At 40.1% G+C, this 24,421-nt stretch overlaps 1 protein-coding gene across 7 annotated transcripts in view; it reads left to right on the top strand.

The window, feature by feature from the left end:
* Positions 1-24,421, top strand: part of LOC1278717 (cytochrome P450 306a1) — a 98,525-nt gene that overhangs the window by 71,615 nt on the left and 2,489 nt on the right. For 5 of the 7 annotated variants that reach the window (XM_061650883.1, XM_061650884.1, XM_061650885.1 and 2 more), the window contains one exon: positions 12,896-13,041. The exons of the other annotated variants lie outside the window; for them this stretch is intronic. In XM_061650883.1, the coding sequence (XP_061506867.1) occupies positions 12,896-13,041 (146 nt within the window). The remainder of the gene's footprint in view (positions 1-12,895; positions 13,042-24,421) is intronic. 7 annotated transcript variants of the gene reach the window in all.

The raw sequence follows: 24,421 nt of genomic DNA, 5'->3' as shown, positions 1-24,421 counted from the left end.
GATAGTGTGAAATGTTCTCTAGCCTTTTACAAAGGATTTAAAAATGAAATGGGGCCATTCCGTTTCTTTGTGACCGAAAAATCCATTATTTTGTGAAAGGTATCCTCATTTTTCTAAATTCCTTATGATTTCATAACGATACTCATATGTTAGTTAACGTTCTAAATGATCACATAACAACGCAATTATTAGTTTTTTAAGATAATTGTTATCAAATGATATTGTTTTATTCAAATTCATTGGCTTTTGGCCATATTTACGTATTTTTAAGTGTTTTTTTTTACGATAGTGCCATTATAAGTACACCAAACAGGCATGTTCCTATAGTGGTCTTAGTTCTAAAATCAATAAAAACATGTAATTTTAGATTTTTTTTCGACGATATTTTTGACACGTCGTACTGTTTTCATTAAAATAAGCAACAAAAATGAGTTTTCTGTAAGTAATTTACCAAACAAATGCCAAAATTCGCTTATTTGACTGAGTGAAAAATCGACTTCAAATCAAGCAAACTCTTCTGGCTAGGGGTTGACGACAAGTGGTATTCAGTACTTTAGTCAATATTTTCATTAACCAAATTTATACATTTTTTACGATCAAATTACGCAAGAAACCAATATTATGGCAGTAATCCTTGCTATTCATACGAAAACAGCTTCGAAACTAAGTTTCATTAATATTATACACCGTTTTTGATGCATCTTTGTTTACCACCACTATAGGAACACAATACGACGACTATAGGAACCATACCACCATTATAGGTACAACGAAGCAATCACAAAAATATGTATTTTTTCGTAAATTTGATGTGTTTCATGGTAAAAATGGTTGTGATTGCGAAGATAAAACAAACATAACTGTTATGTGTTAAAATATTCAGAAATTGGCCTTCCTGACACTTTAAATCCATTAAAATACATCTGTACCACCACAAATTGCACCACTATTGGTACATTTACCCTACTCAATAGATGTACTATACTTCTCATTCGCACTGGTGCAATACTTACATTCACCGATATCGGTTCTTCCATATTTCGGGTATGGTGTGCCTATTCGATCTACCTTGCACTCGTCTTTTGTTATTCATCTCTCGTGAAGTTGCGGTCATGTCGAATTCAACGGTGGATTTAGTGGGCGATCCCAAATTCCCAATCCCAAAAGCCGTCGGAGCAGACCGGAGCCGTCCGGAGCCGTCGGAGCCGTCGTAGTCGTTGGAGCCAACGGAACTGGTTGGAGACGTTGGGGCCGTCAGTGCCGTCGAAGCCGACGGAGCCAGTTCGAGCCGTCGGAGTCGTTGTAATAGTCGGAAGTCTTCGGAAGCGCTTTAATTTCCCGATATCAGCGATGATTTCATTTCAAAAAACAGCTTAAGAGTAAAAAAATGGTCTTCTTCATTTATTGCTCTGAAGTTTTTTTGTATTTTTTTTAAACAATAAAGTCAAAAACAATTGTTTGCTCCGTATATTTAGGGAAAAACTATGAATCAAACTATTATTGATCTTTGTTTTCATAAAAGATGGACGGATGATTGATAGTTATATTCTTTGTCTTGTCCATGTGCCATCATGTTATTCGGTAAAAAACAAGTGCTGCCTAAACCATACACGTTAATCGATGTAAACAACCGTGCAAAACTGCCATAATTACACTCGTCTGCCTCGTTGTTTCGTATTTTATCAAACCCACCTCCCGTCATAGTTCTATTGCTCCTTGACCTCCTAATTTGATTCATTTTTTTGCCTATATATATACGGAGCAAACAATTCTTTTTGGCTTTATTTTTGATAAAAAAAAAAACACACACACAAAAAAGCTTCATACCAATAAGTGAAGAAGATTCTTTTTTTACTCGTAAGCTGTTTTTTACAATAAAATTATCACTAATATCTGGAAATTAATGCGCTTCAGAATGCTTCCGACTCTTACAACTACTCCGACGGCTCCGACGGCTCCGACGGCTCCGGACGGCTCCAACGGCTCCAACGGCTCCAACGGCTCCGACGGCTCCGACGGCTCCGGACGGCTCCGACGGCTCCGGACGGCTCCGACGGCTCCGGACGGCTCCAGACGGCTCCGACGGCTCCGGCTGCCGACTAGCGGCTCCAGACGGCTCCGGACGGCTCCGAACGGCTCCGAACGGCTCCAGACGGCTCCAAGGTCGGAGTTTTGCACCTACCTTTCGGAACCGCTTCCAATTTTGGCGGAGTCATTCGGAAGCGATTCCGGATTTTTGTTGAATTTACCCATCACTATTCTGCAGTTCGGTCGTTACTACTTTGTTTTATTATCACATAAAGTACACTTCCCGTAAAATATATTCAAGAAAGTGTCCCAAAATTAAGAAAAACCCACTGAAATCTCCTGCATCTATTCGTGAGATGCATCATCAGCGTCGTGCGAGTAACAACATAATGCATGGCTGCTGTTTAACAGGAAATCCGTTCTTTGCAGACTTGTATGCTTTCTCCAGTGGCTGGTTGGTCCATGACTTCCGGTTTACCTTTTTTAAGGTTGTGTGATGACATCTGTTAATCAACAATTGATAGCAGATGAAAAATATCTATGCCATGAGGTCTTTACACGTTATTGTCATGATGCTAAACCACCAAAAAGCAATATTTGTAAAGCTTTTTTTTTTAATTGTTTCATCAGTATTTTGCTCATATAAAACTTCCGAAAATATACAGAAATTCATATTTAAATAGCTTAAGATCCATAGTAGCCAAATTTGATCCACAAACGAGTGCACGATTGAAATTTTGTTTGTACAAATTTGATAGAAATCATGCCAAAAATGGTTCTCAAATGTGTTGTCACACCTCCAGATTGGATATCATATTGTTGAATAATTCACTAATAACTTTTATCCAGTTTTTTATGACAAGTGTCCACCTTTCCCGTAATGCCCGTGTTTACTTACCATCTTCTAGATAACGATTTTTGAAAACCTATGACATACTAATTTGGAATTGAAGTATCGATAAAACCGGCAGGCGAAGCATAGTGTACCGGGAAAACTCCAAAAAAATCCGGGAAAAACCGGGAAAAACCGGGAATTTAAAATCCTGATTCGAGTGGCCACCCTGTATTTGTTTCTTCTTTTTGCTCTGCGCTTAAATTCAGTATTTTGGCCAGCGGCTTGAAATACATTTTTGTTTCTACAGCTTCAATTTTCATGGTTGGCTGGATTTCTATGTTCTTGGTCTGTATTTTACAGTCTTGGCTAAGTGTTATTACCCCAGCTTGATACGCGGGATGTGTCAGTGTTTTGTTACATTTGAGGTATATTTCGTTAGGATGAAAAGAGTAGTATAGGATTTTGTTCGGCTGGGAGAGCTTTACAAATTTGGTTATTGAGTTTTTAATTGGTTTTATACCACACAAGCATTCTGTTTTTATATGTCTGAAAGATGAGGATATACAATCCAAATCTCTTCTATTGTATCGCGTAATATCTGTAGGGTATATATAGTGTATATCGTTTATAGCTATTACATTTTCATCTTAGTCCAGAGTTGTAAAGTTTTTTAGGTTTGGTATTACAGTGATATGGAATATTTCGAATCTCTCTTGCGAAACGATGACGTTTTCAATATGTACTATTATTTCTTCCCTAAATAACTCTTTGCTAGAAATTCGGGGGTGGTCTAGAATTATATACCCATCGGGTAACCTTGATTGTATCTTCTCGGAAATTTTCGTCGAGTCGAATATGCTAAGGGGCTGGATTTCTAACTCTAGATACCTTGTCGTAATGTATTGTACTATGTTTTCAGCTAGCATGATTGTTTCTGTGACATGCTTTATAAGTACGTTTTTTTTTGTTTTCATTGAAGCTTTTATTAAGACTCTTAATACCTTCGTTCATGTGGTCTATTTTCATATTAAGTTCGTTTCTAAGTCTGTCACCCTGCTTGATTTTATGAGTCATGTCTTCCGATATATGTTTCAATTTCTGGTCTTCAGAAGCTCTAAACTGTTCGTCAATATCGTCTTCTCCAAAAAGAATACCTTTCAAAAATCCAAATATGCCGCTAGATCGTTTGGTTCGTCTTTTTACTGCAGTCTGTGAGAGTTGAAGTGCCTGTCGAATGTTTTGTTGTAATGTCAATTTCAAATTTAGAAGATTAGTGTCCATGTCGCTCAGTGCCTTGAATACTGTGGTCACCTCTTTCTCTATTGTCAGTAAAGTCTCTGTGTCATTTTCGGGGTGTATTTTCGTGTGGAAGGTTGTTTCCCACACACCCCTTTTCAAGAGAAGCGTTCCTTCGTGGTCGAAGAATATACCAGCTTCTTCAACTGGTTTAACTGAAAGATTGTCTGTTAGTTTCCATGCGGCTAACAGGCTTATAATGCATAGATACCGGGCCATTATAAGGTTTTACGAGATGCTTCCTCCTTTTTAAGGAGGAAGTGCTTCCTCCAGGAGGAGTTTTTAATTGTTCAGCTAATTTCTTGACGTAGGCGATGTTGACCGGTCTTTTAACTCCCCACGAAGGTACGTCTGCAATTTTCTTGCCCTTTACTTCTAGTACTGATAAGTTGATAACAGGGCGTTTGTATTCGCCGTTTTCAACTTTAATCTTTGCGGATCTAACTTGCCCGTCTTTAGCGGGATAAACTTCTACTGCCCGGTCCTTTAACCACCTACCCACGCGTTATTCGTCTGGGAAGACGACTATGTCATCAGGTTGTATTGGGTCTGAGCGTTCTATCCACTTTTCTCGTTTGGCTAATGTTGGGAGGTACTCCTTCAACCAACGTTCCCAATAGTTTTGGGTGATAACTTGTGCCTTCTTCCAGTTGTTTCTGCTAGCTTCAGATGCTGAAATCCCGGCTGGCGTAGGTTCGGCCTCTCCGGAACACCCTATCAAGAAGTGAAACGGTGTGAGAGGTTCGTCGTCTTCAGTTTCGAGGGGGATGTGAGTAAGAGGTCTATTATTGAGAATAAATTCGATCTCGATAAAGGCCGATCTTAATACTTCTTCTGGCATATTATCATTATTTGGCAGCAAGCTCTTGACCTCTCGGACCATTCTCTCCCATACACCTCCAAAGTGAGGCGCGGCCGGGGGATTGAAGTGCCATTTGATACCGTTGGTTGCACATCTTTCGATGAGTTCCGTTATTTGCCTGTTTGCCCCTACGAAGTTTGTACCATTGTCACTGTATATGTGACAAATCTTTCCACGCCTATGCTGCACATTTTTTAGGCACATTATGAAAGAATTTGTACTTAAGTCTTTAGCGATTTCTAAATGTATAGCGCGCGTTGTCATACACGTGAATATCGCTCCCCATCTTTTTTCTACCCTTCTTCCGATTGACACTGTCATGGGTCCAAAGTAATCTACACCTGTATGGGTGAAGGGTTTTTTGAACACAGCGGCTCGGCTTTCTGGAAGGGGGGCCATCAACGGGGCAATGGGACGTGCGCGTTCATTTTTGCAACGCTGGCATTTGCTGATCACGCTTCTTACCACGGCCCTAAGGTCGATTACCCAAAACCTTTGCCGGATTGCCGCAATAACTGCTTCCATCTTTTTATGCATGTAGCGTTCATGATAATGCTGTATGATCAATTCTGTCACGTGATGCCTCTTGGGTAATATTATGGGTTGTTTCACGTCATCGGAGAGGTAGCATATATTTGCTAATCGTCCCCTTGCTCGTAGTAGTCCTTCTATTACTTGTGGATTGAGATTCTTTATTGTGCTATTTTTAGAGACTTGTCCATTGAGTGAAAGCTGAACTAAATCATCTTCGTATATCTCCCATTGTGCCTTTTGCAATAGGAGTTTTTCTGCTTTATCCAGGTTTTCCTTTTCTACTATCGGGGAAAATGCTAATCGTTTGACCTTGCTTTTCAAAAATTCTATATATTTTAAATTGATTGCCAGTGATCTCTTCAGTCTTAGCCAATTTGAACACCATTCGGTTTTTATAAAGTTGAATGTTCTCTTCTCTATGGTTTTAAACATAAGATTTGGACGGATTTCTTCATGAGTAATGATTAGCTTGGGGTCCCTATATTCAATTTCCCTTTGTTTAAGAAATACTGGGCCATTCAGCCATATAGATTTTCTTGTAACTACCTTGGTTGCTTCGTCTGCAGGATTACTTTCGGAGGAGACCCACTTCCATTGACTAGCATTGGTAGTATCTAAAATCTCTCCAATTCTTACCGCCACAAATTGTTTGTACTTTTGTGGATCGGCATTGATCCATCCTAGGACGGTTTTGGAATCTGACCAATAATAGTCCCTATCAGTGGTAATTCTTAATTCCTCCTTAACAGTCTCGGCGAGTCTGACTCCGAGTACTGCTGCTTGAAGTTCCAGCTTAGGAATTGAGAGTGGTTTTATTGGTGCCACTCTCGTTTTTGCCGCCACTATGTTTACGTCAATCCCCTTTTCTGTTAATGTTCTTAAGTACACTACTGCTGCGAACGCTTTCTCCGAAGCGTCAACGAAAGTGTGTAACTCAGTTACTTCGATATTGCTAGCCACCGAGTAGCATCTAGGTATTTGTATGTGTTCTAGTTCCTTTATTCTTTCCTTCCATCTTTGCCATTGTTCCATTATGCGTTCTGGTACTGGGCTATCCCAATCCAGTTCTGTTTTCCAAATTTCTTGGATGATGACCTTCGCTTGCGTAGTATAGTTTGCCGCTAGCCCCAATGGATCATATATTTTCATCAAGTAGGCTAGCATTTCTCTTTTTGAAATTATGGAACACGGGGTATGCTTAAGCTTATACCTTAACACATCGTTTGTTTTGTCCCAGTATTGCCTCAAAATTTTCTCAAAATTCATATCTTTATTAGAGATGTGCAGCAGCTCTTGTTGTGAGGATCTATCATGATGGGATGCTTCTTATTACCTCCTGACAGTTAGAAACGAAATTTCTCATAAAGAAATGCGCTCTATCATGTATGAGGCAAACCTCGTTAATAGTCTTGATTGCATCATTGATAGTCCGAAAACTATCAAGATAATCATCAACATAGTGGTTTTTTACTATTGCTTCCACTGCAGTGGGGTATTTGTCTTTATATTTTAAGGCGTTTTCATTTTTAACGAACTGGGCACAAGCAGGAGAGCATGTGGCACCGAAGGTCATGACGTTCATAACGTATACTTGGGGTTCGTTGCGTGGATTATCCCTGAATAAAAATCGTTGAGCCACTTGATCTTCTTTGCGGATCCGTATCTGATGGAACATCTCCTTGATGTCCCCTGAACAGGCGATAGGGTATTCGCGAAAGCGGATTAATACTCCAAAAATTGACGTAGTGGCGTCTGGTCCGGACAAGAGAGTAGAGTTAAGTGAAATCCCTTCGTTCTTTGCAGCTGCATCGAAAACCAGTCTTGGTTTTGGAGTTGGCTTATTTGGATTGATGACCATAAAATGGGGAATGTAATTGATCTTTGGATCTCTATTCAGCAATTCAAATGGTGTTAGTTTACGAGCGTAACCTTTCTGAACATAATCAGTAATTTGATTTTTATACCAGGTTTTCATCTCGTCATTACCTTTCATTTTCCGTTCTTGACTTTCGAGCCTTCTTAGCGCCTGTGCGTAGCTGCTTGGTAAGGATACATTGGGATCTTTCCAAAGTAGGCCAATCTCATACTGATTATTTGTATATTTCAGTGTGTCATTCATTACACTTAGGGCTCTTTCATGGTCCTTTGATTTTGGGGTGAATTTGGTTTCCCTTACGCCAAATTCTTCTGTTGAAAAAAACCTTTTCATCAGGTCCCTCATTGACTTTTCTTCCTCCTCTTTCTTATCCTGTATTGTGAAAAGATGTTGATTTTCTTTTGCATCATCATTTCTGCACTTTCCAAATACGACCCAACCAATGCGTGTTTTGTGTGCCACTGGTTCATTGGGTGCTCCTGATTTGGACTCCACAGCTTGCGTGTAATAAGCATGTGGAAGTCCTAACAGAATGGTGGGTTTAGCATTTTTGTAGCTTGAAATATTTAGCGTCTTTAAGTGGGAAAATTTTCTCTTCAACACGTTTGTATTGATGCTTTGAGTGGGTAGGTCCAGTTCATTTACTGTCCTAATGTCCTTGACATAAAGCAGCCTGCCGTTTGGACCTCTGAGTTTCAGAGATACCGACGTGCTTGTATCCTCTACCTGGTTGCATCCATTTGTCCACGAAAGTGTTAACGGCTTCCTTGGGCCATGCAGATTTAGTTTCTGTCTTAGGCTTTCTGTCATGAGGCTCGTTGAGGATCCTGGGTCTATCAATGCAAATGTTTCGATGGAGTTGTTTTCGTTATAGACAGTTATTGGCAGAACTTGAAATAGGTATGTTCCGAGTTTTGATGAAAATTTAAATGTGCTTTTGACGCCGCGCCCATTGAGTTGAATTTTTCTTCATGCAATATGGTGTTGTGTCGTCGTCCACAACCATCCACTGTACACTGCGGCCTTGAGCGACAGTTAATGGTCGCATGGTTAGAGAATTTGCAGCAGTTAGTGCAAACGTTTTTCTCCTTCAGCATTTTCCATCTTTCGTTTACTGAGGCATTCTTTAACTTGTAACAAGATATGGTTTCATGAGGACGGCTGCAAATTAGACAGCTTTTATTTGAAATTTGATGGCTGGCTGAATAGTGAGTATTCATATTCGCCGGTCTGTCTCTTTGACCACCTTCCATAGCAAGAAGTGTGATCGCCACGTCTTCTGTTGGTTTCAACCATTTGCTGAAATCTTTCAAGGTTTTGATTTTGTCACCTTCCTCGTTAAGTGAATCTCTGAGCCACCTGGTTTTAAGGTCCGGAGAGAGTTTTGCGACCAGATCTGTAAGGAGCCTTTGGTCCATCAAGTACTCCGTTTGGTTCAACATGGTCATATTTTCCACCATGTTATTCAGTGCGTTACAGAACTCAATAATCGAAGATGGATTTTCCAAAGATGCCCGTTTAACCACCATAAGGTCTTTTAGTAAGGCGTTAAAAATGCTAACTGGGTTGTCATATAACCTCCCCAATCTTTCCAGGATTGCATCCACGTTACTTGGGTTCAACATCAACCCGCTAACGGATCGCAATGCATCTCCCTTAAGGTGAATTTGGAGCCGTGTAAGGTTTTCCAAATTCGTAAATTTTTCTGTTCGAGTGGTTTCTTCGAACAGTAGTTTAAAACGAGGCCATGTTCTATAATTGCCATAGAAATCCGGAAGTTTTAAAACTGTCTTCTTGCGTGGAGCAAAACCCAAGTTTGCCATTTTATTTACGTTTGTTGTAAGTGTCTGTACGTCGTCTTGTAGGTGAGTTGTGTCGGATTGGTTATGTATTTCTTCATTTCTTAATATGTTTTCTAGTCTTTCGATTTCCTTCTCACACTTTTCGTTTTCTTCTCTAGTTCTTTTTTCCGCTTCAGTTTTTTCTTTTAGTAGCCTCTCTGTTTGCATTAAGGCCTCCCTATTTCCCTTGCGTTCCTCAGCTATTGTGTAGCATTTTGGACACACATATTTTTTAACGGGACCTTCTAGCTTCAGACATTTGAGATGTAACCATATGTCACACTCGATACAATTAACTTGTGTGTCCCACTCATCGGGGTTCTTGCATAGCTTGCAATTGCCTTTCGGGTTGCTTTTAAATATGATATCCATACTACTCACTTTGCGTAACCGGTGGATAAAGTAACTGGGCTGTCGCGAACATCTGGATGGGTGTCGTCGTGTCGTTGGTGCTCTTACAACGCCCCTGCTTGTCCTGCTCGAGGTCGTCTTCAGGTGATCCCCCGCGGTGTCGTCAGTACCCCTGTCTTCTGGTCGCCTTCAGATCCGCTGCTTGGGAAGTATTGCCGCCACGCTTTTTCGTTGGATAATCGGGTCTTCCGGGGCGATGACCATTGGCTACCGATCACCGTATCAACACACGTCAATAAGCTGGACTAGAGCGTACTACTCCACTAGTTCGCACTCTTATCAACACCTTTATGTTTGTGGTTTCCCGGAAATGCTAAAGCCGGATACGGTTTAGCTCGAAGATTTCTTTTTTGTATGCACGTCCCGTATTGTTACACTCCCCAACTGTTGATCTTTTCTTGATCCGCACATTTACTTGTGTTGTTGTAATTGGAGTACACTGCCGGTGCTTTACGGGAACGTCCGTAAACCGCGGTCGTTAGCGTCTTGTGGGTTTTACTACGTTCTCACTGCGAATGTGTGCCACACGCGTAATTGTTTACACTGCACTTTGTTACTAGTACGCTACGTAATGATTTTCGATCAGATGTTCTCAGGTCGTCCGTTTTTAAACGCCCTTTCTGAGGTTGCGTTTCACTGCACACACACACCCTTTTTGTTTTGTTTACAAACCTGTGGTACGACCGAAACGATATAGCGAACGTCGTTTTTTTTTACCACCGGTGTCTTTATTCAATCACAATATATCGGTGATCGTACGGCGCCTTACTGAATTCTGTCTCTGTGCCTTGGACTTCTTAAGCACTGTTTCAGGCGATTTTTTTTTTGCACTCGTTTGGTTTGTTGCACTTTACGTTTTTGGCTACTATTATACATTCGCGATGTTTTCCGCTTTTACGAACCTTCCTCCGTTGGAGCGCTGGTTGTTTTTCTCTATCGGTCAGGAATACGTTCGTCAAGATCGGAAGCTAACCTCCGACTTGTATGTTCCTGCCGACTCTGGGTTTCAAGATCGGAAGTTAACCTCCGACTTGTACGTTGCGAGGTCTCTACTAATCCTCTCTGGAGCCACCATATATTTTCCGCACCGAGTCTGAACTCGTTGGGAAGCGCCAAGACAGGAGGATTTTACCGTCCGACTTGGCTTGGAACAGACAAACAACTTAGTCTTTGAGTTCTTGTGCTTGAAAGTCGATTTATTCATGCTTATTCCTAACTTATATACTAATTTTCTGCTGATCGATCGCGATCAGCAGTTTTTATTTGGTCGATATTGTTTACATTAGATTTGCTTACAATTGTTTTCGTTCGGTCGGTCAGTTCCCAGGCCGTGATGACCTAATTATGCGGCGCTGTCATCAACACCAATGCTTTTGAACGCAAACCGAGTGCGTGAGCCCTTCATCTTTCGACTACCATCGAAGAACAACAGATGAATGAAATAACAGTAGCTTCTTAACCCAAAACAGCAGCACGTTACCAGTATCTCCAGCTTATCGCCATTTGAATGGATATGGCAGTACACATATTTTTGTTTAAAATGTTAAAATTTGATTATTTTCTGAAATAAAACACTTATATTTTGTCGTGAAAGCAACAGCAACAACTCTGTTGTTGTGTTGTGTAGGTCAAGCAATCTGAGATTGGCGCCTTTCCGTGACAAAAAGCTGACGGAAAACAGTTTGACAATTTTAGATTTCCGTTTGTGTTTCATAATACAGTAGAACGTCGATTATCCGGGGGCGGATTAACCGGCGGGCGGCTTAACCGTGCGCATAAATGTGACAGCGGTTTAAACGTACAGGCGTGCCCCGAGTCACGACCCCTTCGAGTTACGACGATTCGCAGATACGACGATTTTGATTTTGACAGTTCAAAGGTGTCATTGACAAGAAATTTATGTATTTTTTTGAGTTTCTGTGCTGATCCACTGAACCGTTATACACACATTTCGAAAGATTTCAAAACTACCCGATCTTGAATATCTATATGGTGAACGGTTTTGGAATAAATTATTACATTGTCGAACAATATTTTATCCAAATTACACGATATTGTAGATTTCAACTCTTCAACTTCGGTTATAAACTTTATATTCATAGATATTCGACATACGACTTTTTCGACTTACGCCTTGCTTTGGGACATTTTTTGGTCCCAAATACAGTCGTATCTCGGGGGACGCCTGTACAGTCTGTTCTCGAGTTACACGGTTCTCGACTTACGCGGATTCGGAGATACGCGGTTTTCTAAATTTGACAGATTAAATGTCAAATCAGTACAATTTGCTTCAAGTTAGGTATAAATGGCATTTTGGCTAACAAATTGAAACCGCTTAAAAGCCAGAAATATTAGAATTTTCTGCACGAATTATCTCAAATAAATGATAAAGTGTATAAAAGAACTAAATTAAATCAAAAACTCCGAGTAATCAATAGTATTTTAGTCAAAAAACGTGAAATTAGACATACGCGGATATTCGAGTTACGCGGATTCGTCGGGAACGCAGAAACCGCGTAACTCGGGAACAGACTGTACAGCGAACATTTGCAGCGATAGTCAAGTGGGCAACCAGATTTTTGTGTACCTCTGAGGTGTCTAAGGGTATTTTCGAAATTCATTTTTGTTCATGAACAATTGTTAAACCTGTAGTTATTGATTAAAATAATATTTTAATAACGATTAATCGATTTATTCAAGTTGGTAATCATAAAACTTATCAAAAACTAGTAATATAATAATTTTTATATGAAAATGACATTTCTTGGACCATTATCCGTGCAAATCGATTAACCGGCAACCGTCCGGTCCCGAGCTACCCGGATAATCGACGTTCTACTGTACATATCTTGGCAGTATGCTTGTGAGTTTGTGTTTCGTCAAATTTTATTTTTCCAACACACAACACAAACGGATGTCATAATACAAATCTTCCGATTTTGACAACTTGTCTTTACAATTTGTGTTTAATAATCGGGCCTTATATCTCGCTGAAAGAGTCTATCATATGCCTGAACGAATCTACAACTCGCTGAAAATGTCTATATGATCCTCTAAAACCATGTAAAATAATAAAAGGAATTGAACCTACCTTGTTGTTGCTCTCATATCGATAGCCCTTACAAATCGTAAAATAATTCCATTTATAGTAAAATTATTCAATAAATTCATTCACAAATTCATTCACAAACATTTAAACAAATTTATTGCAGGAATCATTTGCGCTCAAGGCAATTTATGGCGCGATCAACGCCGATTATCAATCGATTGGCTTCGTAAATTGGGAATGGTTAAGTATGGATGTGCTCGATTAAATCTTGAACGGAGAATTAATTCTGGACTTATCGAAATGCTTCAGGTAAATTGAATACTACAGTATCTGTATACACAAGGGGCGGTCCCACGCTATAGTTGTCAATCCACACGATTTAACAACATCTGGTTTGTGGTTTTAACCCAAATAGCCAGAATTGCTTAAGCAGCCAATTTTGGCATGCTAAAGATCACTGCTTGAATTCGCCTTCTGCAGTAGATAAACTGCATAAAAGTTCCAGGTGGTCCTTCTAAATAGCGCCTAAGCAGCTTCCTTATGCTACGGTGCCGGGGGTTATTTTTCTTTGTGTTTTATTTTCACGTAAGCGTCATCGATGAAATAAACAACAGGGTTTGTTTCAACAACATTTTTTGCTACCTATTTACATTATAAAAACAATTTCTGATCCGTATTCGCAAAGCCGAAAATAAAATCACAGCCTGCCGAAAATAGGAGCAAAACCAATGTTTGCATTTTCACAAATATTTGTGAAAAAAGGCTTTGAAACGGGAAAAAAAATTAGCGTAACATATTGTGATAGTTTATCAACCAAAATAACATCAATTTCATGAAAAATAATAAAAAATTAGGTGTGTGAGCAGTTTTTTGTAAAATTGCTACACTAGCATGTCGAAAACTGATACAGTTACCCTACACATTTTTTAATATTGATTTCAATATAACCAATAACCAATAACCGTCAAAACATTGAAAAAGATCAATGACTACTCCAGCCTGTATGGATATGTGAGCTTTTGATGTAGTTGAATTAATACATTCTCGAAACACATTTTAGCAAGCATACTCGATTATGTAACTTTCAACACTAATACAACAGTATATTTCGACATGAACGATGCTCCGAGACTTTTCTTTGTTCCCAAATATAGTATTATGGCTCAATTATTGTATTTTTTTGTTTTCGTAGTTGCATTAAAGTTTATTTTAGTTGATAATAATAAAGAGACATAATTTTATTCTCATAGGCGCAAAGCGCCATGTCGCCTACGCGATCATGTCGGTCTAGACAGGCTTTCAAGAACATGAGGACATTCCATATGATAACTTACACGAAATTACATATTACATTCTTCTTTTGGCTCAACAATCGTTGTCGATCAAGGCCTACCTGACCCACTGCTACCACTCCAACATGAACCATACACTTCAGGCTAAACAGCCACAAGGTTCTAAAGAGTATCGAGTGCTAGTTAAAAAGCGCCATAGTTCCGCAAAGTACCGTCTATCTTTTAATCAGCCACAAAGTACGAAATCGGCACGATTTTTTGTTAAACAGCCTCAAATCAGCTATAGAGTTCGAGCTGGTTATTTGGCAAACCTCATATGGAATGTCCTCATGTAGCAAGAACTTACCATCTGGCTACTAAATAGTTCTTGAAAGCCTGTCTAGACCGACATGACCGCGTAGGCGACATGGCGCTTTGCGCCAATGAGTATAAAATTATGTCTCTTTATTATTATCAACTAAAATAAACTTTAATGCAACTACGAAAACAAAAAAATACAATAATTGAGCCATAATACTATATTTGGGAACAAAGAAAAGTCTCGGAGCATCGTTCATGTCGAAATATACTGTTGTATTAGTGTTGAAAGTTACATAATCGAGTATGCTTGCTAAAATGTGTTTCGAGAATGTATTAATTCAACTACATCAAAAGCTCACATATCCATACAGGCTGGAGTAGTCATTGATCTTTTTCAATGTTTTGACGGTTATTGGTTATTGGTTATATTGAAATCAATATTTAAAAAAATTGTAGGGTAACTGTATCAGTTTTCGACATGCTAGTGTAGCAATTTTACAAAAAACTGCTCACACACCTAATTTTTTATTATTTTTCATGAGATTGATGTTATTTTGGTTGATAAACTATCACAATATGTTACGCTAATTTTTTTTCCCCGTTTCAAAGCCTTTTTTCACAAATATTTGTGAAAATGCAAACATTGGTTTTGCTCCTATTTTCGGCAGGCTGTTATCTTATTTTCGGCTTTGCGAATACGGATCAGAAATTGTTTTTTATAATGTAAATAGGTAGAAAAAAATGTTTGAAGCCATTTAATACTCTTACTTTACTAAGATTGGTGTTATAAAGCACTTAAATTATTAATTTTATGTAGCTTATTTTGACCCGTTATGAAGGAAAATTACAGCTTTACGGTTATAGCCAAAGTCTATGAGGCGGTTTACAATGACCGATCGATGACGGCCTATAGATCATTCTGTGCAATGATTCACCAATGAACAGGCTTTGGTTCATTTTTAGCCAAAATAACTCCAATGGGGGACCGTTGAAATTCATTTTTGTTCATTTCAGAGTCATTGTAGTTCATTTTGGTTCATTTTTTATTCATTTCATGAAATTTTTGTTTCCTGGGTTTTCCTCCAAAAGCCGTTTACACGATATAGATAGTCAAGATCGGGGAGTTGTGGAATTCGAGGAAATATGTTTGTAACGGTTATTTGCACAGAAATTCAAAAAATATATATACAGGCGGTCCCCGAGATACACGGTACCTCTTATACGCGGATTCGGAGATACGCGGTTTTCTAAATTTGACAGTTCTTTGAGCAAATTGTACTGATTTGACACATCAATTGTATATTGCCAAATAATTTCCGTTTCGATCGAATGTTAAAAACTATTTCAAAAAGTTTAAAACTGTTATATTCAGTCAGAATCATATCAAATAACTCATAAAGTGACTAAAACCGCCCCCTACTTGCAAAATTACACGAAAATTAGTGAAATTTTAGCTGGAAATCACGAGATTCGACTTACGCGGAAATTCGAGATACGCGGTATTTTGCGGCCGTTTTCGGTCCCCATTAACCGTGTATCTCAGGGACCGCCTGTACAGTCTGTTCCCGAGTTACACGGTTCTCGACTTAGGCCCGTGTCTGTGCTCCATCGGATGCGATTTTATCGGAAGGCCTGTCAAAATTTTATATGGAATTTGACAGATAACGTCGGACGTGCGATTTCGTCGTACGACAGAATCAAAAAATTTTGATTTCGTCGGACGCCGCATCCGATTTTATCTGTCAAACTAAATGTGTGGTGTTTTGTAGGAACAATCTCAACTTAATTTTTCATAATCGTTATATTATTAAAATCATCCAAATAATCGCAATATTATACGAAAAAGCGTTTGACAGCACGTGCGATAAAATCGCATGCGATGGAGCACAGACACGGGCCTTACGCGGATTCGGAGATACGCGGTTTTCTAAATTTGACAGATTAAATGTCAAATCAGTACAATTTGCTTCAAGTTCGGTATAAATTGTATTTTTGCTAACAAATTGAAACCGCTAAAAGCCAGAAATATTAGAATTTTCTGCACGAATCATAGCAAATAAATCATGAAGTGTATAAAAGTATTAATTTAAATCAAAAACTGCGAGTAATGAATAGTATTTAGTCAAAAAACGTGATAGAATAGAATATAGAAAGACTTCGTTTAGCAGACGATTAACGACTCATGCATTCTAAAAATAGCAAAAAGCTGGTGGCGCCATCTGTTTGTGAGATACCCAACTAGTGGAGCTTCCCCTAGTGCCATTTTCTCGAAATTGTTTTACCATATCTGCTCAATAAGTACATGATACGCCTGAAATTATTGATTTGTGTGTGATCAAGTGTGTTGAAAATGCCAAGATTTGGTGTGTTCGTAAATTAGACTTTCTTCTTTCGATTTACGATGCGGTTGAACTCATGTTACATTCATAGCTTTGGTTTTTGATGAAAAACAAAAGCTAATTTAGTATGACATTATTTTATAAAAATCGTTATTTTTTAAGGATATAATGGCTACGTGACCAACTATAACGATAGGAAACATAATTTCCGAGCGAATATAAAAGAAAGTAACGAAAAAGCCACATCACAGTTGATTTTAAAGGACTTTTTCTAAATTCCATTAAACTTGTGCAGTTTAAGGGAAGTTCAAGGCTCCAGTTTAAGGTACTTTGCTCAAATTCCCGGTTATTTGTGCTCGAAAATATCAATTGAGTATAATATGCAGCTTCAGGTGAATGAATTTTAATTTAGGCTGATTATTATCGCTTCTATATCAGAATGAAGATTTCAAAAGTGTTTTATGTATTCGTTAAGCCTCCAGAAAGCTTGAGCAAAAGTTTTCACCCGTGCTGTCAAAAAGTGATGTTCAAATTTGGTTATAAACAACATGCTATGAGACGATCTTGATTTCATACAATTTGATTCTAGATTCCATAACTTGATCTCTATAATGCACCTTGGGAAAAATGTTAATACCACCTTGTTTTGCCATTTTTCGAGCAGGTACTTGAATCTAATTATAGATTTGAGGCTTGAATAATCTAAACTGAAAATTGCAGACTAGTTTTGTGTGTGGTTTTGTATGGAGTGTTTACATGATTTCAGCCTCGAACTGTCAAACTCCAAACAAAAAGCTGACTTGAATCGTGAAGGGCCCCACTGTTCGTCATTTTTCTAAATGATGTAACTCGGATGATCCCTCCTGATAGCCACCTACTATACGCGGCATCACTGATCCGGGCTGCATCAAGACACTGTACTGCGGTTTGGTGCAGTCGGCACTAGAATAAATGTTAAGAATAAATGCGTCGGTAGTATGGTGGCCATCAGCTGCACTGTTTGGAGTTCTTCTGGCCCGTTTGGAGTCATTCCAGCGCAAGTTCACGCGGTTTGTCTTGCGCTTCTGGAGTGTTCAGATAGACTATGCCGGTCGTTGATCTCTCCGAACTAGATCTAGGGTAAATGTACCAATAGTGGTGCAATTTGTGGTAGTACAATTGTATTTTAATGGATTTAAAGTGTCAGAAACGACAATTTCTGAATATGTCAACACATAACAGTTGGAATATGTTTTATCTTCGCAATCACAACCATTTTTACCATAAAACACATCAAATTTACGAAAAAATACATATTTTTGTGATTGCTTCGTTGTACCTATAATGGAGGTATGGTTCCTATAGTCGTCGTATTGTGTTCCTATAGTGGTGGTAAACAAGGATGCCTCAAAACAGTGTATAATATCAATATAACTTAGTTTTGAAGCTGTTTTCGTATGAATAGCATGGATTATTGCCATAATAATGATTTCTTTCGTAATTTGATCGTAAAAAATGTATGAATTTGGTTGATGAAAATATTGACTGAAGTACTGAATAACACCTGTGTTATGTACGTGAACGCAGGATAAGTGACAGACGTCAACAGCTGTCATCCAAGCAGACCACGCCGCTTGCGTCCGCGCTTTTTGGACTTCTTCTTTTCTCTCCGATTGCCATTGTTATCGCGTATAAAACGAATTGTGTAAACCCGAAGTATTTTTTCTAATAAACCAGTGAACTCACAACAGTAAATACAGAACATTTGGTGTCAGAAGTTCCGGATTTACGGTCCACAGTCTGTAACGTACATTACCCTTGTGAGAGATTCACTGTGAGAAGAAAAACTAACTTTAAAATGACGACACTAAATCCATCGTCTATGGCTGCGCTATCCCACATGATCGCGGAAGCCCTAAAAACAGCCATCGGATCAGCGGCAGGGGAAGCACGCCAAGATGCAACACCCTCGACGTCACGGGCACCGTCATTTTCTCATCCAGCTTATCGCACCCCCGAAGGGACCGTCTGCGACTATTTCGACCGAATGGAATGGGCCCTGCAGCTGAACGGTATCCCTACCGAAAAGTATGCCGATTACGCGAGAGTCCACATGGGAGCCGAGTTAAACAACGCGCTAAAGTTCCTGATTGCACCGAAGCTACCGCAAGAGATTCTGTACAAGGATCTCCGGAAAACGCTCGAAACGCATTTTGACAAACAGCGCAATAAGTTTGTCGAAAGCATTAAGTTCCGGCAAATTACGCAGCAGCAAGGGGAAAGCATCGCACAATTCACACTACGCCTGAAGCAGGGAGCTGCTCATTGTGATTACGGAGAGTTCTTGGACCGCATGCTCATCGAAAAATTGCTACACGGACTAATGGAACGTGGTATTTGCGACGAGATTATCGCAAAGAATCCAGTAACCTTTAAAGATGCATGTGAGATCGCCATCACGCTGGAAGCAACACACAACACCGCGCAGGAGGTTAACGCAGGGATGCCGTCCGTCGAATCAACGAATAAGTTGGGTTACGAGCAGCCGAAGACAAAGAAGACACCTGCATCTCGTGCTACGTCGAAGCCCAGCAAGTCAACGCGGCGAGAAACGTCCCAAGGTAAACCAAAACAAGGTACAACAAATCCAGGTATGTGCAATGGTTGTGGTGGAAACCACCTTCGAAATCAATGTCGTTTTCGTGATGCCAGTTGCAACACGTGCAACAAAAAGGGACACATTTCTAAAGTGTGTAGATCTCGGAAAACTAACCACGATGAAGTTTCTATTAATCCCGTAAACACCCGCCCAGAAGCCTCCATCGATTACGTACAAACGCTAAATGCCCTACAAACAACTTCGCCATCCGGGAAGAAAATGGTAGAAGTTACGATCGATGGACATCCTTTACACATGGAGCTTGACACAGGAGCCCCATGCGGTATTATTTCGGAAGCAAAGTTAAAAACAATTAAAAAACAATTCCGCTTACTTCCATCCGAACGACAGTTTTCTAGCTATTCAGGTCACAGCATCACCTGTTTAGGACGTTTGCCAGTTAACGTAGCCATGGGGTCTGCAAATAGAAAACTAAACGTTTATGTTGTTTCGGGAACATCCGAGCCGTTATTCGGTAGAGAATGGATCGCGCAGTTTTCAGATCAGATCGATATAAATTCCATGTTTGCTCCTAATGTTTCTGTCCAATCAGTCACTGACACAGAACCATCAGCCATTCAAAAAACGAAACTCAATGATCTTTTGGAAAATTTTCGAGAAGTTTTTAGCGATACCCCTGGAAAGCTAATTGGTCCCCCGGCAAAAGTACATCTAAAGCCTGGCGCCACACCTATTTTTTCTAAGGCTAGAGAGGTGCCACTTTCTCTGCGAGAGCGTTACGCAGCAGAAATCAACAAAAAGATTGCAGCAGGCTTTTACGAACGAGTTGACTACTCCGAATGGGCTTCACCCACACACATCGTTGTTAAAAAGAACGGGAACATCAGAATTACGGGTAATTACAAACCGACTGTTAATCCTCGTATGATAGTCGATGAACACCCCATCCCGAAGGTCGAGGACATTTTTAACAAACTCAAGGGAGCTGCCTTCTTTTGTCATCTCGATTTAACCGATGCTTACACGCATCTTCCTATAGACGATGATTTCAAGCACGTCCTTACGCTAAACACTGTTACACATGGTCTCATCCGACCGACCAGAGCAGTGTATGGAGCCGCCAATATCCCAGCAATATGGCAAAGGCGTATGGAAAGCGTTCTGCAAGACCTAAACAACGTGGTCAATTTTTACGACGACATAATCGTAGCCGCAGCCAATTTCGACAACCTGCTCGAAACCCTCAAAGGTACACTACAGAAACTGAAAGATAACGGACTCCGGCTTAACCGAGCGAAATGTGTATTTGCTGTTCCTTCGTTAGGGTGTCTTGGTCACAAGATCGATCGCCATGGGTTGCACAAATCCGACAAACACATTGCCGCAATCCGTGATGCTCCACGTCCAAACACCCCGGAAAAGCTGCAGCTATTTTTAGGCAAAGCTACCTATTACAGTTCGTTCATTCCGAACCTTTCAACACGAGCTCGTAGCTTACGTGATTTGCTCACAGCGCAGACATTCGAATGGAATGACGACGCGGATGAACCCTACCAAGATATTAAGGAAGCGCTAATCTCACCGCAAGTCTTGGTACAACACGATTCTACACTTCCCGTCATCTTAGCCACGGATGCCAGCAAAACCGGTTTGGGAGCCGTACTATCACACCGATTGTCTGACGGAACGGAACGTCCCATAGCTTATGCTAGCTGCACGATGTCCAAAACAGAGCAAAAGTATCCGCAGATAGACAAAGAGGCGTTAGCAATCGTGTGGGCAGTGAAAAAGTTCTTTAACTATTTGTATGCACGTAAATTTACTTTAGTGACGGACCATAAACCGCTAACACAAATTCTACACCCCGAGAAATCCCTTCCAACGTTGTGTATTAGCAGAATGGCGAATTATGCTGACTACTTGGCACACTTCAACTTCGATGTTGTATTCAAGCCTACAAATCTCAACACGAACGCTGACTACTGTTCGAGAATTCCGAACAATTCTAATGTCAACCAATTCAAATACGAGGGAAGAAGCTCAGGCGACGATTTTGAACAATTTGCGCATGTCCAAATCGAACAACTGCCAGTAAGAGCAGAGCACATTGCTCGAGAAACACGCAAAGATCCTCACCTAGGAAAAATCCTTCAACACCTTGAGCAAGGTCAAAACCTCGGACAATATGGATACAAAGCACCCGAATCGAAGTACACAATCGCAGCCAACTGTTTACTCTTTGAGCACCGAGTAGTCATACCAAGCACACTACGTCAAGCCATTCTTAACGATTTGCATGTGGCACACTTCGGCATCGTTAGGATGAAAGCCTTAGCCCGATCATATGTCTACTGGCCCGGCATCGACGCCGATATAGAGAAAACAGCTAAGGAGTGTCACGCATGTGCTCGTTATGGACCAACACCTCCCAGGTTCGACAGCCATCACTGGGAGTATCCGAGTGCTCCCTGGGAGCGCATCCATATTGACTTCGCTGGTCCCGTATGCAACACTATGCTGTTAATTGTTGTCGACGCTTTTAGTAAATGGGTCGAAGTCAAGCAAAAAAACACTATAACTTCAGCAGCAACAATTAAAATTCTAGACGAACTCTTTGCAACGTATGGAGTACCGATCACCGTAGTATCCGATAACGGTACTCAGTTCACCGCAAAGGAGTTTAAAGAGTTCCTGCAAAAGAGTGGAGTCAAATATCACAAACTCACCGCACCTTGCCACCCAGCAACCAATGGACAAGCCGAACGTTATGTCCAAACGGTGAAAAATGGTCTCAAAGCTATGGGAACAACAAGCGCTAACCTCACACGCAACTTAAACACATTCCTACAGCATTTCCGTAAAACTCCACACGCCGAGACGAAAGACTCTCCAGCCAAACTGTTTCTTGGACGAAACATTCGTACTCGACTCGACCTCGTGAGACCACAAGCTGTTCACGCCAGTGTCTCCGAAAGACAAAAAGCCCAGTTCCGGCCTGCGTTTCGAACTTTGCCACCTGGACAGTCCGTCTACGTACTATCAGGCAACACGCGCATGGACAAGTGGATTCCGGCTACCATCTTCGCCCGATTGGGAGACCTACATTACGATGTGTTGTACAACGGTCAACATTTGAAGCGGCACATTGATCAAATTCGACGGTTTGAAATGAAGACCAACGATGAAGAAGAAAGTTATTCAGCTGCAATCTCACCACCGGTTGCAACGACTACCACATCGACACCACTAGCTGTATCTTCAAGTACCGCTACTAGAAGGCTTCGTTTCTATGGCCACGCAGCACCGTCAGCCCCAGCAGAACCAGAGCAGGTCGTAACTGTTGTGGGCAGCCGTGCCGACCCCTGGACTTGCCGTGGTAGTTGTGCTACCACTGGTCAATGTCCAGGGGACGACAGTGTGTCACGCACACTGTCGTACACACACTAAGCGCGGGCCGCTTAGTGTGTGTTGTGCGCTCGGACAAGCAGGTGTTGCGAGCTGCCGGTCGAGCAGGGCTCCCGGCAGGGCACGGTACGGCTGGCGCGCGGCCGAGTATATATAGTGTGTATTGTGCTTGTTATTATTTATGATGTGTACTGTTATATCAGTGTTTGAATAAAGTACCTGAGAAAGCCAAAGACACAACAGTAACAGCTGATGACGATTTGGAGGATGAGACCTTCTCAACACCACCTTCCAGCCCACAACCACCAGGAAACGTGTCAACAACTTTGCGTCGTTCGACCAGACTCCGGCAGCCGCCCAAGAAATTTTCTCCCTAGAAGCATCTTTATTAAAGCAGGGAGGAAATGTTATGTATGTGAACGCAGGATAAGTGACAGACGTCAACAGCTGTCATCCAAGCAGACCACGCCGCTTGCGTCCGCGCTTTTTGGACTTCTTCTTTTCTCTCCGATTGCCATTGTTATCGCGTATAAAACGAATTGTGTAAACCCGAAGTATTTTTTCTAATAAACCAGTGAACTCACAACAGTAAATACAGAACAACCTGTCGTCAATCCATACTCAGAAGAGTATGCTTGATTTGAAGTCGATTTTTCACTCAGCCACATAAGCGAATTTTGGCCTTTGTTTCATAAATTACTTACAGAAAACTAATTTTTGTTGCTTATTTTAATGAAAACAGTACGACATGTCAAAAATGTCGTCGAAAAAAATCTAAAATTAGCTGTTTTTATTGATTTTAGAACTAGGACCACTATAGGAACATGCCTGTTTGGTGTACCTATAATGGCACTATCGTAAACAACACCTAAAAATACGTAAATATGGTCAAAAGCCAATGAATTTGAATAAAACAATATAATTTGATAACAATTATGTTAAAAAACTAATAATTGCATTGTTATGTGGTCATTTAGAACGTTAACAAGAATATGAGTATCGTTATGAAATCCTAAGGATTTTGGAAAAATGTTGATACCTTTCACAAAATAATGGATTTTTCGGTCACTAAGAAACGGAATGGCCCCATTTCATTTTTAAATCCTTTGTAAAAGGCTAGAGAACATTTAACACTATCATAAAAAACTTAACTACTGTTAATTTATCGTATGAGACGCATTTTAGTGCAATACCACCACTATTGGTACTAGCACCACTATAGGTACGTTTACCCTAGGTGGATTAAAAATATCAGGTGGTGGATAAGGGCCTTTGGGGGGTCGGCATAGTTAAGGGACTTTACGTCATTTTAAAACCGTTAAACATTGGTTTCCGCATACAAAGCTTAGCAAATAGAACAGATTTCTTTGTTATTATGTTGATTTTTGTGTGTCTATTGATTTTATCGAAAATATGAGATTTATTAACAAAAGATTTTATAATTTGTTTATGCACGAAATTTAAAATCATGTGAGTAAGAGTTCTTATCTCACGTAAATTGTCCATGCGGCTCGTAGATAATGAGGAATTAATGTGAAAATTGGAAAAAAATAATGATTTCTTAGTTTTTATCATCAAAAATGTCGAAAACAGAATAAATTCAAAATTAGAATAAATTCACGGAATAACACAAAATAACTCACTTTGATCTATGTTTTTATGTTAAATAAGAACTCGCAAAGTCCAAAATATTTTTTTAAAGAATATTTAATCGAAAAAATGGGATAGATAAATTATATGAACAAATTTAATAA

Source organism: Anopheles gambiae, chromosome 2 (assembly GCF_943734735.2).
Source record: "Anopheles gambiae chromosome 2, idAnoGambNW_F1_1, whole genome shotgun sequence".
Classification (NCBI taxonomy): domain Eukaryota; kingdom Metazoa; phylum Arthropoda; class Insecta; order Diptera; family Culicidae; genus Anopheles; species Anopheles gambiae.
The sequence above is the reverse complement of the archived record's forward strand: the minus strand, read 5'-3'. Positions and strand labels throughout refer to the sequence as shown.